The 14,843-nt window shown below is 41.6% G+C and overlaps 2 protein-coding genes across 3 annotated transcripts; one reads left to right on the top strand and one right to left on the bottom strand.

Moving 5' to 3' along the window:
* Positions 1–3,849: 3,849 nt before the first annotated feature.
* On the bottom strand, positions 3,850–6,481 carry LOC113214286 (nitrilase and fragile histidine triad fusion protein NitFhit). Of its 2 annotated transcripts, XM_026433599.2 has the most exons (9): positions 6,403–6,481; positions 6,123–6,321; positions 5,695–5,891; positions 5,447–5,602; positions 5,167–5,367; positions 4,884–5,096; positions 4,465–4,756; positions 4,186–4,361; positions 3,850–4,097 (listed from the first exon to the last, which is right to left on the bottom strand). In XM_026433599.2, the coding sequence occupies exons 3-9, from the start codon at positions 5,878–5,880 to the stop codon at positions 3,933–3,935; spliced, it is 1,389 nt and encodes a 462-aa protein (XP_026289384.1). In that variant the 5' UTR covers positions 5,881–5,891; positions 6,123–6,321; positions 6,403–6,481; the 3' UTR covers positions 3,850–3,932. The 2 variants fall into 2 exon arrangements, with proteins under 2 accessions (XP_026289384.1, XP_026289383.1); XM_026433598.2 differs by having other exon boundaries at positions 6,123–6,409.
* A 42-nt stretch (positions 6,482–6,523) lies between these two features.
* LOC113214285 (alanine--tRNA ligase, cytoplasmic) lies at positions 6,524–14,113 on the top strand. The gene is made up of 22 exons (XM_052269464.1): positions 6,524–6,679; positions 7,158–7,342; positions 7,458–7,646; positions 7,737–7,882; positions 7,989–8,180; positions 8,263–8,407; positions 8,490–8,635; positions 8,846–8,972; positions 9,056–9,188; positions 9,285–9,409; positions 9,487–9,640; positions 9,725–9,894; positions 9,981–10,235; positions 10,325–10,687; positions 10,771–10,926; positions 11,024–11,194; positions 11,275–11,388; positions 11,493–11,679; positions 12,683–12,909; positions 13,001–13,315; positions 13,400–13,748; positions 13,784–14,113. Exons 2-22 carry the CDS (start codon positions 7,193–7,195, stop codon positions 13,951–13,953), a joined length of 3,984 nt encoding a protein of 1,327 aa, XP_052125424.1. The 5' UTR covers positions 6,524–6,679; positions 7,158–7,192; the 3' UTR covers positions 13,954–14,113.
* The last annotated feature ends 730 nt before the right edge of the window (positions 14,114–14,843 follow it).

Here is a 14,843-nt window from a genome sequence, read left to right as displayed (position 1 = left end):
TCCCTGAGGTAACCATACGATGGTTGATAGAGCTCTCAATTTTTTCTGGGTGATAGTCAAAAAGGCGTGCAGTTTCTATGAAGAGTGACGGTTTTCTCAAATTCCTCGCATTTTACTAGGGTGTGACCCCTTACGCGAGTTTAGCACGCGGATGCGCGTGACTCCTGCATTTTCTGCGCGCGGTTTTTGAAAAGTACGCTTCCCCAGCGCGGTATATGGACAGGGCCCGCCTCACCATCTCTCCAGCGCTTCGTGGTCTGCACGAGGTGCTTGTTGGCGAGGAGGTCGCGCCCGAAGTCCTGGACATTGCCGCTCTCCGAGAAGGTGCTCCCGATGCCGGAGATGACCACCTCGCTGCTCATGGTGGTGGCGGTGGTGGCGGCGGCGGTCGTGTGTGGTGGAGTGAAGCACTCGCGGCAATGCGACTGCCGACGGGGTGGTCGGGGCCCTCGCGCGGTGTAACCCGGCCTCGCCGCTCCGCTCGTGTAACCCTGCCCTACCGGGCACGCACAGCCCCCCCCGTATTGCTAATCCGATCGAGGCGGGAACGATTCGCGAGCCAGCCGCGCGACAAATGCCCCCAGTGACGAAACGCAAATTCCTTGCGCCCGCAGCCTTGAGGATTTTGCGCGATTTGCAGTCAGCCCGAGCGCGGTTCCCTCAGTTCGCATTACACTCTGCCGCTGTTGTTTCATTCCCCGGCCGCTTTAGTTGCATTTTTTTTTTCTTTTTCTTTGAGGGGCTCACTGTTCAACCCAAAGTTCTTAAACGAAATAATAAGCACCAAAAGGAGCTCTACCGATCGTGCCCGATCACGGTATGACGGGGCTCGTACGACGGCGAAAAATGAAGAGAGGGGGGTTGAAAGGAGGTTGGCGACGTCGCTGTCCATATTGCATTTGGCACAGGGTCGATCTTTGCGGTGCGTGTGTGTGGGGTATTCGCCCATGGTCTGGCCGAATGGGACGTGGCGCAACAGGAGGAATTGGAGTAGCTCCTGACGGATGATCCGAAAATGGACTTATTTTTCGACCACGTTTTGGAAGATACGGCGAAGTGGGGGAAAATATGCCCTACCACAAAGGTCCACGCTTACGCGCGCCGTTTAAGTTAGGCCAGACTGACACAAACCAGGACTATCACACAGCTGAGAAAGGTACTTGTGTTTCTTGTGCGTCGTAGAGTGCGTCCGTTTTGCTCAGATTCGTTAACTTAAGGGAGCTCGGCGCCTGCGGGAATCGGGGCAGGCCACCCTGCAGTACACGCGTGCACTGCAGGCGAGATGTTGCCTACCCGTCAGGCGCTATGAGAGCTGGCAATGGCGGTACTGGGACTCGCCAGTTTCGCAAACAAAAGGTACGGGGCCAGTTGCAATAATTGTCTCTGGCCATTTAATGTGGAGAGCAGCCCTGTGGCTGGCAAAGCAGCGCGTGGCCTGCACGGACAAAGCCGGCACATCGAACCGAATCGGACAGTGAACAGATTCAAATTTAAAATTAGCTGTAAACCATCTCTGAACTGGCTAAAATTTACAGTTTCGAAACGGCAAATGACGGGCGTGTACGTTCTGGGTGATCTCAAAACTCTAAGGGCGGTAAATTATGCGATTTTCATGATTTTTTATGATTTTTTCGTGATTTTTTCATAATTTTTTAAATGATTTTTTCTACGGGTGTACAGTGCTTTTTTGAGTGAAGGACCCCTCATCTCCCCCCTGGGAAGAGGGCGTAGGCCGGGGCTTCGCTTCGCCTCCACCGCCGTAGCGATAGAGTCGCGCCGTGGAAGGGAGTACCGTCGCGGAGAGGAGCGGGCATCCGGGTAGGGGAGGGGCTGCAGGATGAGAATACGCGGCAGCACCGACTTCCCCGTGGCATCCCTACTGGTGTCTGTTCCGCCGTCACCCTCTCGCGCTTAATCCCCACGAACCGCTGCTAAAAAAAAAAAAGTTTTCCAGTCACAACATAACGAAGCTAAACCACTTGTTCTATAGGATGCGTAACTGTATATATAATTTTCCCACAAACACCAGCAAGGATCGGCTGTGATTCACTTCTGAGCGCACTTAACTTACTACAGTTGCGATATGTATTCGGGCTTGTGCGAATCACATTTTTGTGTTCTCATTTAACAGATTCAAAATAGACCTCTCAACTTCACTTCATATCTTGGAACAGCGGAGAGTCCCAGGTGCGGATTAAGGGGGGGGGGGCTGTCGTCTCTAGAGAGCCGCCTGAAAAGTAGGCAATTTGCGCCACAAAACCCCTGTATGTAGGCAACCGACAGTGCATCGCCTCCCTGTCAGCCGGACCTTAATCCGCCACTGGAGAGTCCTCCGCACATTTTCACCCCACTTCCTACGCCACTGCACCATCGCCTTTTCCCAGTTCATTAAAGTCGATCAGTGTCGGCGACCCGGTTGAGGGGCAATAAGACCCAATGACGTCATCGCACTAGCAAATCGCGAACACTATCGATCCCCAAAGAACACCCGCAATAAAAACAACAGTATCGAATGAAGTGTTGTTGGTGTCGATTGTCGATACATCATATGTCGTTCGCTAACGATGCCCAAAACACTAGAGAAAAATGATATTTCATAGGACTCTTTTGAACAATAGCTTCAGCAGGTTTTATGTGGCTCTTTTAACTGCCACAAGAACGTTGGCGTTAACATTGTTTGCACTCGGTTAGAAAAATAAATAGTTTTTGTGCTTTTACTCTCCCTTGTCATTTTCACCACGCTCATTAAAGTCCTGTTGGCGACCGGTTCTTTGAGCGACCCTGACAGAATGCACTTGAACTCGTATTCCGCCGAGCGGTGGTGGTGCACACGTGCGCATAGACTTGGTAATCACTTGCAATCACTGGTTAAACACCACACTACTCGCCGCACTGCTAGAAATCTGTCGTCAGAGAGGTGCGAGAAAAATTGTCCATACAAGATGTCGTGTCAACGTACAACAACAACACAATTTGAATAATTTGACGACATTGGAACTTACTTTTCACTATTTGTCCTTGCTCTATGTTAAATGTCCACATATTTCTCACTACAAAAAAAAGTACGTTCGTTTTTGTCAGGTCCATCGGGTTAATTGAAGATCACGGGAGCTCGCCGCCTGCGAGACTCGGGGTAGGCCGTCCCGCGGTACACGCGTGCGCTGCGCGTGACATGTTGCCCACCCATCAGGCGCCATGAGAGCTATTTCATATTGAAGGTCGGTGGAACCCCCAAGCGGGGCAAGTCCTGTCGCCCTACGGGGCTGTACTCCCTTCTCCCCCTGGCCCTGGTAAGCTAGAGGACCCCAAAATCAAAGCATCAATCCCATAACAACATCCAATCACAAATATTGTAAGGACTACGGGCAACAGCGCATCAAGCTATGTAAAACCCAAATGTATTATTTAATTTGACATCAATAAAACCATTCCAAAACTGAAAAGATAATATTTAAAGGGCGTGTTGGCTCGGTGGTGAGAAAGTGAGACGATCGTGGCGTTTGCGTACAACAGCTTTAGTCAGTTTAGCCACGCGCGGGAGACCGCGAGCGCGTGGAGCAGGGTGGGGTGGGTGGGGGCGGCGGAGCTGCTGACGCGGGGCCCGGGGCCCGGGGCCCGTGAGCGAGCGCCTGCAAAGCCCGGGATCGGCCACCCGACGGTTGGCGTGCAGCGGAGCGCGCACGGTGGCCTACCCGAGAGCTCGCAGGCGGCCCCCTACGGATGTGGCCAGGGACATGAAGAGAATTACGAAAAAAAAAATTATGATTGGCTGAGTACTAAAGAGTACTGTGCTATACAAGAGGGCCCGGGATCGTCTTGATCAGCGGTCGCAAAGTGAAAAAGTCCGGATGAAAATAGTTCTTTTATGTAATGATCATGTTAATAGATTGTAGGTAAGATACGGAAAAATGCCTTGTAATCATGCGTTGAAATTACGTAAAATAGGGTCTGAGCGTCTTGGCTTCCGCCGCCATCTCTTCCTCGGTGCGCCACCGACCAGTGGAGTCATCTTTATCATGTTTAGCAAGGTCCCTGTAAATGTCATCATTGTTGAGGTAGTCCCCTGGGCGACGAGGCAGAATATGTACATGAACATGCTAAAAGTAAAAAAAAATAATCACATTAGATTAAAATTCAAAAATAAATAAAAAAAGTATTTTAAAAGATTATGAGCTGAAAAGGCACCTCAATGGTTTGTCCTGAATCCTTTCCGTCCTGCACTACGATTGTTGAAGATGTCCCTTTAAATGCCTTTTCGATAATTGGAGCAACTTTATGCACGAGCATAAAGAGGTCAGCAACTTCTTCGGGATTTAGCTGAGACATCCTTTGTACACATCGGAGTGGTGAAACTAAAACATCTGAATTGTTACGATAAGGTTCAAAATATTCCATACAGATATTGATAAGATGAAATTTACAAGCCTTTTTAAAATGATATGAGAAGCAATAGGTAAAGGATACGTCCTGGAACAACACACTTCTTATTTGTAAATGCCATTGAAGAGTGAGTTTGTGCAAATATTCCACTTCCTTTCACATAGACCTGACCAAACTGGAATTGTTTTGACTCTGTGTCTTCTTGCGGTTGTGAGACGCAGTGCACTTTAAGGGAGGGGTATACATCATTTCTTCTATGTTCCAGTACTGGCATTGAGAGTCTTGTTTTTCGTAACAGCTCATGATCAACTTCAGCAACAGCTACATTATTACCTTCAGAACACTGGGCAACTATGGCACCCCATGGATCCACAATCTAGGAACAAGGTACAATAAAAAATATGTATTAAAATTTAAAGTTTTACCAAAAATTGTGCGACAAGTTATTTTTTATTCATGGATGGATGGATGGTCTGATCACTCCATATTTCAGTTAAAATTACCATTGCATGTCCCCATGACGTACGTTTTTCATTGTGCATGCCACTTTGGGCAGCAGCAACAACGTAACATTGTGTTTCAATTGCCCTTGCACGTAGTAACGGTTCCCAGTGAGCAGCTCCCGTAGCAAATGTAAAGGCAGAGGGATAAGTTAAGATATCGGCTCCTTGCATCCTCAGGCTAACGCTAGCCTCTGGGAACCTCAAATCATAACACTGATTTAATGTTAAGAAAACACAGACCAACTGATGATCAAAACCAACCATATTGAACTTGAAAGGATACAATTGATAGACCGATATTTCCTGCAGGCGTTGATACTGGAGGTAAAAGTTTTGTTCCTGGTTTACAGTACGATGACTCTTTAAGATGAACATTACCCTCTTTGTAATCCACATCAAAAAGATGCAGTTTGGAATAATCTGCTTCTATTTCTCCATTTGAATTTAGCAGGACATGGGCATTCCTGACTGTTTTGTCATCTACCTAGAGGAAAGAGAAAGTAATTTTAATAAAGAATTTTTTTAAAAATACTCAAATTTACAGATTGAGTCATAGATAATACCTTGATGTGAATTCCTCCCAATGAGAGCCATACATTATGTTGCTTGGCTAGTTCCTTGTATGCACTTAAAGTTGGACCATTTACATCTTCAGCCATTTCAATAGTTTGTGGTTTGTTCTTACCCACATAATCACATGCTTCTGGCAGGAAAATAACCTGGCGAAAGCCACAAAATTTGAGTCATGTTTGTGTAGCTACTAAAAATAGTATGTATGAGGAAAACATATAGAAAACACTAATTAACATACCTGAGCATTAAATTTCTTGGCAGATGTTATGAGATCTTTGCACACCTTTAAATTGGCATCCTTGTTTTCAGTGGCAGTCATTTGACACACAGCTATTATTGCTTTCTGACTAATGTTTACTCGTGACATTTTAGATAAGCCAATTATTGAGTTCTTACTTAGCAACAGATTCCAAACTAGTTTCATTTGATCCTAATCTGAACCCAACAAAAAAGTACAATGAAATCGTTAAGTGATGATTATCTGCTTAAGGCTCCGTATCTTAAGGTGCAAGAATAATCGGAACACTTTGATAAGACTTGCTGACAAGTTCACAGACAGTTGTCGGTTAGGTTATATCTTTAAGAGCACAACTTAATTTAATAATGCAAGATATGACAGTGGAAAATAAGTGTTTCAGTATACTCGCGCCAGTTTCACAAACTTACAGATCGTTTACTACAGCAAGTAGATCCTCAGTTTTACTTGCTGGCGCAATTGTTTCAATTATAAGAATGAGTTACTACAATAATCCGTCTGCTTGTTGTGTTGTCTTTAGACCGGCTGGTTAGGCCGAGATGTTCCCAACACTCACAAGTTTTTATGGGCTATATACATTAAGCGTTCAACTTGTAATCAATTCAGCTTCTATTTAAAACAAAATAAAGGTTAAAGAATATTGAACCCGTTCTTTAAATAAGTTTTGAGCAGGACAGATATTACTACAACCCAAGAAATTTTGTTGCTGCTTGGTTGAGTATTTGTAGTACCACAGGTGTCTCTTGCCAAGAATCACGCTCATTTGTTTTTGTGTTCCGTTCTTGTGGCCGTGGCCCAGTCTAACCTATAGTCCGACTGACGGAAGAACAGTACGGCAACGCGTGGTATTCTTATGGGCAACTGTGTTGTTCTTTCGTCAGTACGACTATATCCTTCAAAGAAAGGGTGCTTTCTTTGATCCTTCAGGTCCAGCTGATCAAGGAAGGAATATCTGGAGCAAGTTAGAGTATGTCGAATATTTTTCAAAATTTAATTATTTGCGACTGTCTCTTTCGTTTTGTGTGTGTGCACCCTTGAAGCGTCTTTGTTTTCTTGTCAAGAAATAGGAATTTGTGAAATCTTATTTCAGAGCCTCAAAGCTTCTACAGCTTTCATCCATATGTTCAATATTATTGATTAGTAGTGGGCATATCGATATCCAGTATTTGATTTTTGAGATTGTGCTTGGGACAACCCTTGCAAAGAATCGACTTCGTTATGTTTATTGCACCTTCAAGCCTCATTCGTCTGCTCACGCCGACCTACCGGCGGCCTTAAATATTTGAAATTTATTGGTTTTTGTTTGAAGAAAAGAGATTTTACATCTGACCTACTTTTTTTTGTATTAGCATTTTTTTTAAATTATCAGTGGCAGCAGCCATTAAATTTCTATTTCAAGCTGTTTTATTTTTTGTTATAAATTTTACCTCTTTTTATTATCACAGTTTGGAGACCAAGTTGCATCAGATCATAATCCAAAATGACAATTTCACCTTTACCTGCTAAAGATGTCAGGAAAGCATTTCTTGACTTCTTCATGGAGAAGAAGAAGCATGAATATGTCCACTCATCATCCACTATACCTTTGGATGATCCAACACTTCTCTTTGCCAATGCTGGAATGAATCAGGTACAATGAATTGTTTTTCCTGATGTGACATTTCTTATTTCAAGAAAAAAAAAAAGTCAAATCCATTTGTTAAGGAAAAATGAATGTATTTCTACCTTCCCTTTTCCTCTTGCAGTTCAAACCCATCTTTCTAGGAACTGTAGATCCCAACAGCGACATGTCGAAGTGGATCAGAACTTGTAACACGCAGAAATGCATTCGTGCAGGAGGCAAGCATAACGACTTGGATGATGTAGGAAAGGATGTTTACCACCATACCTTCTTTGAAATGTTGGGAAACTGGTCATTTGGTGATTATTTTAAGGTAAACGGTTTTGATAATTTTTCTTATTTCACTCCTTGACTTCTTCAAATTATTCTCTTATACTTTGTTTCTTATTCCCTCTGATTGTAGAAAGAGATTTGCGCTTGGGCTTGGGAGCTGCTGACTGAAGTGTTTAAGCTCCCTGCAGACCGCTTGTACGTCACTTACTTTGGAGGAGACAAGGCATCTGGGCTGGAGCCTGATGAAGAGTGCAGACAGTTCTGGATAAAACTTGGGTAAAAAATTAATCCCCCTCATCCCTCTGTCCCCAAATACAACAATAGAAAAAAAATTATCAATTACCTTAACTTAGGTGTTATAATACTCCTTTCTTTTTACCAGTTTACCAGAATCGCATGTACTACCTGGTAGTATGAAAGATAATTTCTGGGAAATGGGTGAGACAGGACCTTGTGGTCCTTGCTCAGAACTTCATTTTGACCGGATTGGCGGTCGAGAAGCAGCTCACCTTGTTAATCAGGATGACCCTGATGTATTGGAAATCTGGAATCTTGTCTTTATTCAATATAACCGGTAAGTAGACATTTTTGGACGCACCCCTTTCTAATATTTGAAGTGTTCAGTCTGAACATTTTTTTATCTTATTGTTTTAAAGAGAATCTGATGGATCCTTGAAGCCACTTCCCAAAAAACACATTGATTGTGGTATGGGTTTTGAACGTTTAGTGTCTGTTATCCAAAATAAAAGGTCCAATTATGACACTGATGTGTTCGTGCCTCTTTTTGATGCCATACAGAAGGTAAGAGTTCTTTTGTAGTTAAAATTGGAAATATACATGAAAGAAATGGTAATCTAATAACATTATTTCACTTTTTATTCAGGGCACAAATGCTCCAGCCTATCAGGGCCGAGTAGGTGCTGATGATACAGATGGTGTTGACATGGCATACAGAGTTCTAGCTGATCATGCAAGAACTATCACAATTGCGCTTGCTGATGGTGGCACACCTGACAATACTGGAAGAGGGTAAGGAAATCTTAAAACTTTGCTTGTTTGGATTGTCAAACAGTCAATTGTGTTTTCCCCTTGATGATAATGTTACAGTAACTTGATTACAAGTGGTTCAGAATTATTATTTTTTGTAAAGATTTTTCATGCATGTGGGTATGGATGAGGCATTTGAACCCTGACTATTCCCAGCAGAGAATAGCGCTGACTTGAATTTTTTTTTTGCAGCTATGTATTGAGACGTATCTTGCGACGTGCAGTACGATATGCAACTGAAAAGCTAAATGCCAAGCCTGGTTTTTTTGCCACTCTTGTGCACACTGTCATTGATCTGTTAGGAGATACGTTCCCTGAGGTAAACATCTTTTACTTTTGTTTTCTTTTTGGAAATTTGAAATCAGATTCTTTGTACTGAGAGAAGCTTAATTTTTATTTTAGTTAAAGAAAGACCCTCAGAGCATTATTGATACTATCAATGAAGAAGAGGAACAGTTCTTAAAAACATTAGTCAGAGGTAGAAACCTTCTCAACCGGACCATTGTGAAATTGGGCGATAGTAAAACACTTCCAGGTTAGTTATATTTTTCTTCAATTTTTCCGATTGAATCACATTGTGTCACACCTTTATTTCATAAAAATAGATTTTTTCAATAACCTACCTCTTCAGGTGACATTGCCTGGCGTCTCTATGATACCTACGGGTTTCCTGTGGATTTGACCCAGCTCATGGCTGAAGAAAAGAACCTAGCTGTTGACATGGCTGCTTATGAAGAATCTAAGAAACAAGCTCAGGTAAGAGTGTGGGGACATCAAAAGATTTGAGTATGCGTGATATTTTCACTAGTTGACAAAAACTTTCTCCTGTTTAGCTGATATCTCAAGGACGTGGAGCTGGAGTTGATGATCAAATTAGCTTGGATGTTCATGCCATCAATCATCTTCAGGATCAGAAAGTTAATCCTACCAATGACACTCCCAAGTACAACTATAAGGCAAAGTCAGATGATAAAGATGCTGATTATGGTAAGTCAGCAGAATACAAGCTCAGATCATTTTACTGTGTTTTGAACGAATATTTCAGATAAATACAGCCCGATTCCTTTCTAGAATTTCCAACCCTTGTTGCAAAGGTTATTGCTCTGCGACACTCAAAGCAGTTTGTGCAGGAAGTTTCCTCCGGACAAGAATGTGGTGTTTTGGTTGACAAGACCCTGTTTTATGCTGAACAAGGTGGTCAAATTTATGATGAAGGATTCATGGTTAAAGTTGGAGATGAGGTAATAAATTCTCTGTTAGGGCTTTCGACTGACACTTGGAAACTTTGGTCAATTTTCATCTACTAAATATTTTGTTTCTTTTTCAGAGTACTGAGTTCTCTGTGAAAAATGTCCAGGTCCGTGGTGGTTATGTTCTGCACATTGGATCTGTTGAGGGTACTTTAAAAGTTGGCGACTCAGTTACACTGCATCTTGATGGTGCTCGTCGCCAATTGGTAATGAAAAACCATACTGGAACTCATGTCTTGAATTATGCATTGCGTGCTGTATTGGGAACCGAGGCTGATCAGAGAGGTTCTCTTGTTGCTCCAGATAGATTGAGATTTGATTTCACCAACAAGGTTTGTTTTTCATTATACTGAAAACTACCATCCTCTTTTCAAGCGAGCCAATAGATTTCCCTGTATTTATTGAAATGATTCATTTCTAGGGAGCAATGACTGCTGAACAAGTGAAGAAAACTGAGGAAGAATCCAATAAACTGATTTCTCGGAATGAGGAGGTGTTTGCTAAGGAATCAAATCTTGCTGTTGCTAAAACAGTTCGGGGTCTGAGAGCAGTTTTTGAAGAAACTTATCCTGATCCTGTAAGAATTGTTTCTATTGGTATCCCTGTGGAGAAACTTGAAGCTGATCCTAACAGCCCTGCTGGCACCGGAACTTCTATTGAGTTCTGCGGCGGTACTCACTTGAAGCGAGCAGGTCACATTGGTGACTTTGTGATTGCTAGTGAGGAGGCAATTGCTAAAGGCATTCGCCGTATTGTTGCGTTGACTGGACCTGAAGCTGCCAAGGTGAGATGTTGTTAATTTTTACATTGGTATTCAACAAATTTTCAACCTCATCAGAACTAATGAAAATCATTTTAAAATAATAGGCATTGAAAAAGACTGAGCTGCTAGAGAATGAACTGAATAGTATTCGCACATCTTTGGAGGCCATCAAGACTGCTGCAGATCAGAAAGTTGTGGTAAAGAAGATTGTTGAATTGACCAATGACATCTCACAAGCTGTTATTCCTTATTGGAAAAAGGTAAGTTTTGTTGATAATTATTTAGTGTAATAAAATATTTTAGCCTTACTTTATACATACAACATTATAAATTTACTGTTTTCTTGTGTAATTTTAGGAGGAAATGCGTACTCTTCTGAAAAATTTGAAAAAGCAGTTAGATGACAAAGAACGTGCTGTTAAAGCTGCTTTGGCTGCCAATATAGCTGATGAAGTGAAGGCTCTATGCCAGGCTAACCCAACCATGCCTTTACTAGTCCGTGAACTTCAGGCTGATTCTAACACTAAGGTTCCATGATCTTTATTCTAAATTTCAAGTTGTTTTGGTTTATCCTATGCAAAGATCCTAATTTGACTAAATCACAACAGGCATTGGATGGAGCCCTCAAACAAGTAAAAGCTTTTGCTCCTGAAACACCTGCAATGTTCTTCAGTGTTGATGCTGCTGCCAAGAAGATCTTTTGCTTGTGTGCTGTTCCTAAGGTGAGTTGTCAATGCTACCCTCAACTAATGATGTTTTATTGTGGTTTTTTTTTGGTTTTTTTATGGCTACTTGTTATTCTAAAATGTCTTGTGTACTCTTACAGAATGCAGTTGATAAGGGATTGAAGGCCAGTGAGTGGGTTGCAGCTGTATCTACTCTCATGGATGGGAAAGGTGGTGGAAAAGCAGAATCTGCCCAAGCGTCCGGCTCAAATGTTGTGGCACTAAAGGCTGCTCTAGACAAAGCTACCGCTTTTGCGTCAAGTAAACTTGGTGTCTCTGCTAGTGAAGGTAAAGCATAGAAAGTCTTACCCATGAGAAATTGCATGATTTGATCTTTGGCTTGAACTTATTGTTTTCATATGTTCATTTGCTACGAATGCTATTTAGATTGTTGAATGGCTGTTGAAAGTCTATGCTCAAAGTATTTAGAAAATTTTGTTTTGTTGCCTGTAAGAGTTTTTAGCTTTATTTAATTTTTCACAACATTTCTATACATATTTTGTATGATTTTTTTTCTGTAGATTTGACTAATCCTTCACTTACATTTTTTAAAAACAATTTTGTGCTATTGGTGTGTGTGACAAGAATAGACACTTTAGGTTATGAAACTCTTTACCTTGTTTGTGATAAGTGAGCAATGGGTTTTATGATATTTTGTCCTCTTTTTTCAATGACAATTTGTTTTCTACCAGTCTGTTACAGTAGTTACATTGAACTTTAAATGATGATTAATTTTAAACCAAATGGCTCTTTATCCCACTTCAATTATAAGAGATTATTTTTTGCTCCCTTTGGTTTTGGTATGCATTTGATGATTTTTTCATTTGATTTTCTAACTATTGAAATCTCCACTAACATTTTAAAATAAGATCTCTTAAGTTTGTGTTGTTTCTCTTTTTAAATGCATTCCATTGTTGAATGTTTGTAGCTTGAGGTTTGAAAAAAATGAAATTTAATTATATATTGTAAATTGCTTCCTCCTATTTATATTGTCTACATTGTTTTCTGTGTGGTTTATCTGAGAGTGATTGTGTGAGCATGTGATTTGTATTTATTTGAACAATATACAGCATTCGTCCGTAGGTTTTTATTTTATTTTTCCCGTTATCTTGCAACCCTTAGACCAGTTGTTTTAAACTAACACGTCCTATGTAGTAAAGGTATGTTGCTGTGTTATTTTAAACCTTTGAGTTCTGATGCGTCATTTCTTTCCTACATTTATTTATGCATGTTAATTTATGCATGTTAAAGTCAACCTTCTGCACACAATTTATCATCTTACTGTTTTCAGATAATACCAAAACTATTCTGAAAGTTTCTCACGGGAGTGTTTGTTATTCCCGAGCCTTGATTTGTGCCAAATACTCGGGAAAGGATGTTGTGGTGAAACCTGCTGAGGACAAGAAGAAAACAATTCCTGTGCTGGAGGAAGATGGTGAAAAATTCCTCAACACAGCCGCCATATCATATTATTTATCCTCTCCTTCATTAAGAGGGGGACCATCTGAGTATCATCAGGTTGGTTTGCGAATGTGACCCTGCCAATTTGCAAAATAGTTAGCCCTCTTGAACGCTCATCATTTAAACTCATTTTTTCTGTACCTGGCAGGCTGAAGTTTTGCAATGGGTGAACTGGTGCGAAGGCACACTCCTTGTTGCAATAGGAAGTGTACTTGAATTCTGCTGTGGAAGCTCCGGAAATGTCAAGTCCTCTCGGCGCCAAGATACTGAGAGCTACTTGCAGGGATTGAGCAACCTCTTAAGTTACTTGGACCGAGTTTTTCTTGATCTCACATTCTTAGTCAATGAACGTATTTCATTGGCAGATATTACACTCTTCAGTCTCATTCTGCCAATTTTCCAATCAAACATGGAACCAAATGTGCTCAAAACTCATGTTAATTTGAATAGGTGGTTTAGAACTGTAAGTACACATACCATACAAAACTTTGTCAGTTCATTTTCATTTATTTTGTTTAGATGTAGTAAATACTGTGTTTCTTTCTAGCTTTATAATCAGACTGAAGTTAAGGCTGTCTTGGAAGAAGAATGTGCCCCATCAGGTAGCGAAGCAAATCAGGCACAAAAAGATGTTGTTGGCTGTGGTAGTACAACACCAGGACTTGGCAAGGTTGAGTGTGACAAATGTCCTGAGACCAGCAAGGTGTGTTCATCTAAGAAGGCTTCTGTTACCAGTAGCGCAGTGTGTGATCAGACGCAAACTAAACAGCAAGACAACAGCAAGGTGAAGAAAAATGTCAAGCCATCCAGTACGGAAACTGGAAACAAAGCAGAACTCAAGCAGCCTGAGCAGGTGCCACCTCCCACAACAAATCCCCCTTCCTCTAGCAGTCTACCTTCCACAAAAATCCCCCTTCCTCTAGCAGTCTACCTTCCACAAGCAATCTGACCCCTACAAGAAATCCAGCTCCCTCAAGCAACCCCCTACAACCTTGTGAACAAACTAGTAAACCTACTAATGAACAATCTGATGCCTCTCAAGGCAACGACCAACAAAAGAAAAAAAGAAACAGAAACAAGAAAAACAAAACTAAAAAGTAAAACCTCAAAACTGCTCAAGATTATTTTTTAGGGGTAAAATTCTGTCTTTTTCAGAGAGACTATGTAGAAACACTGATTTTGAATACTTTTTTCCCCTTTGAATTCACCCCACTCAATTGTCACTCTTTAATAACACCATGTTTTCTTTTAACGAAATAATACTAATTTATTAAACTGGAGTGAAAAAAAATATATGTTTCATCAATTATCCTCTTTCCTTTCTCAAAACAATAGACACTGCACTGAGGACAATACTCGTTCTTCCTACCACTACGAAGGTGAAGTGGGATGGTAAAGAACGAGTAAAAAGACAAATAAAACTAGCTCTAGTCTGGGACTGTAATGGTCGAGCAAGCCCTACTTAATTTATTTTAAAATTCTGGTCATGCAAAATTATTGTTTTCTCTTTCATTGTGAGAAGTATTGAAATAAGCATACAGTCTCCAGTATTCTTCCTGTGATGTACAAAATTGCCCTTTTCACATTTGGACTGCATTTTCGGGCCAACATGACCGTCGACGTAAGGTCTCCGAGTTATAGTTTCAGCTTTAGTTATAGTTAGGTACTAGGTAATCTACCGCCCGTTCCGGAGTCAGCTTGTCGCCTGCAAACACCTGGGTAGGCAAACCCGCCTAACAGCCCTGCGGAGCTGGCTGCCCACCCTGGCTGCCCAGGTGCAAGAACTAAACTACGGAAATCGTCAGGGGCGTCCCCTTCGTGTCACCTTGACAAACATTCATTCTGAGAGATCCTTTAGACGAAAAGACACGAAAATCGGCGAAGAAATTATATATTTCAGCTCCGTATTTTGAGAGTAGCGCTGGCCTTATCACTATCAGTCAGGCTTCACAATGGAAGTGCTCCAAACTAAGTAGTGCCGGCCTCATCGC

Source organism: Frankliniella occidentalis, unplaced genomic scaffold, assembly GCF_000697945.3.
Source record: "Frankliniella occidentalis isolate FOCC.00 unplaced genomic scaffold, Focc_3.1 Scaffold5, whole genome shotgun sequence".
Classification (NCBI taxonomy): domain Eukaryota; kingdom Metazoa; phylum Arthropoda; class Insecta; order Thysanoptera; family Thripidae; genus Frankliniella; species Frankliniella occidentalis.
Note: the sequence above shows the minus strand (reverse complement) of the source record. Positions and strands in the feature narration are given on the sequence as shown.

Bases quoted from the DNA above. Each gene is read 5' to 3' on its own strand.
- LOC113214285 (XM_052269464.1), top strand. From the start codon at position 7,193: ATGACAATTTCACCTTTACCTGCTAAAGATGTCAGGAAAGCATTTCTT. The intron at 7,883-7,988 runs GTAAAAAATTAA...TCTTTTTACCAG, and splicing joins CAGTTCTGGATAAAACTTGG to TTTACCAGAATCGCATGTAC. The intron at 9,641-9,724 runs GTAAGTCAGCAG...ATTCCTTTCTAG, and splicing joins TGATAAAGATGCTGATTATG to AATTTCCAACCCTTGTTGCA.
- LOC113214286 (XM_026433599.2), bottom strand. From the start codon at position 5,880: ATGAAACTAGTTTGGAATCTGTTGCTAAGTAAGAACTCAATAATTGGC. The intron at 5,368-5,446 runs GTATTATCTATG...TCTTTCCTCTAG, and splicing joins TGGGAGGAATTCACATCAAG to GTAGATGACAAAACAGTCAG. The intron at 4,362-4,464 runs GTATCCTTTACC...GTAACAATTCAG, and splicing joins GAAGTGTGTTGTTCCAGGAC to ATGTTTTAGTTTCACCACTC.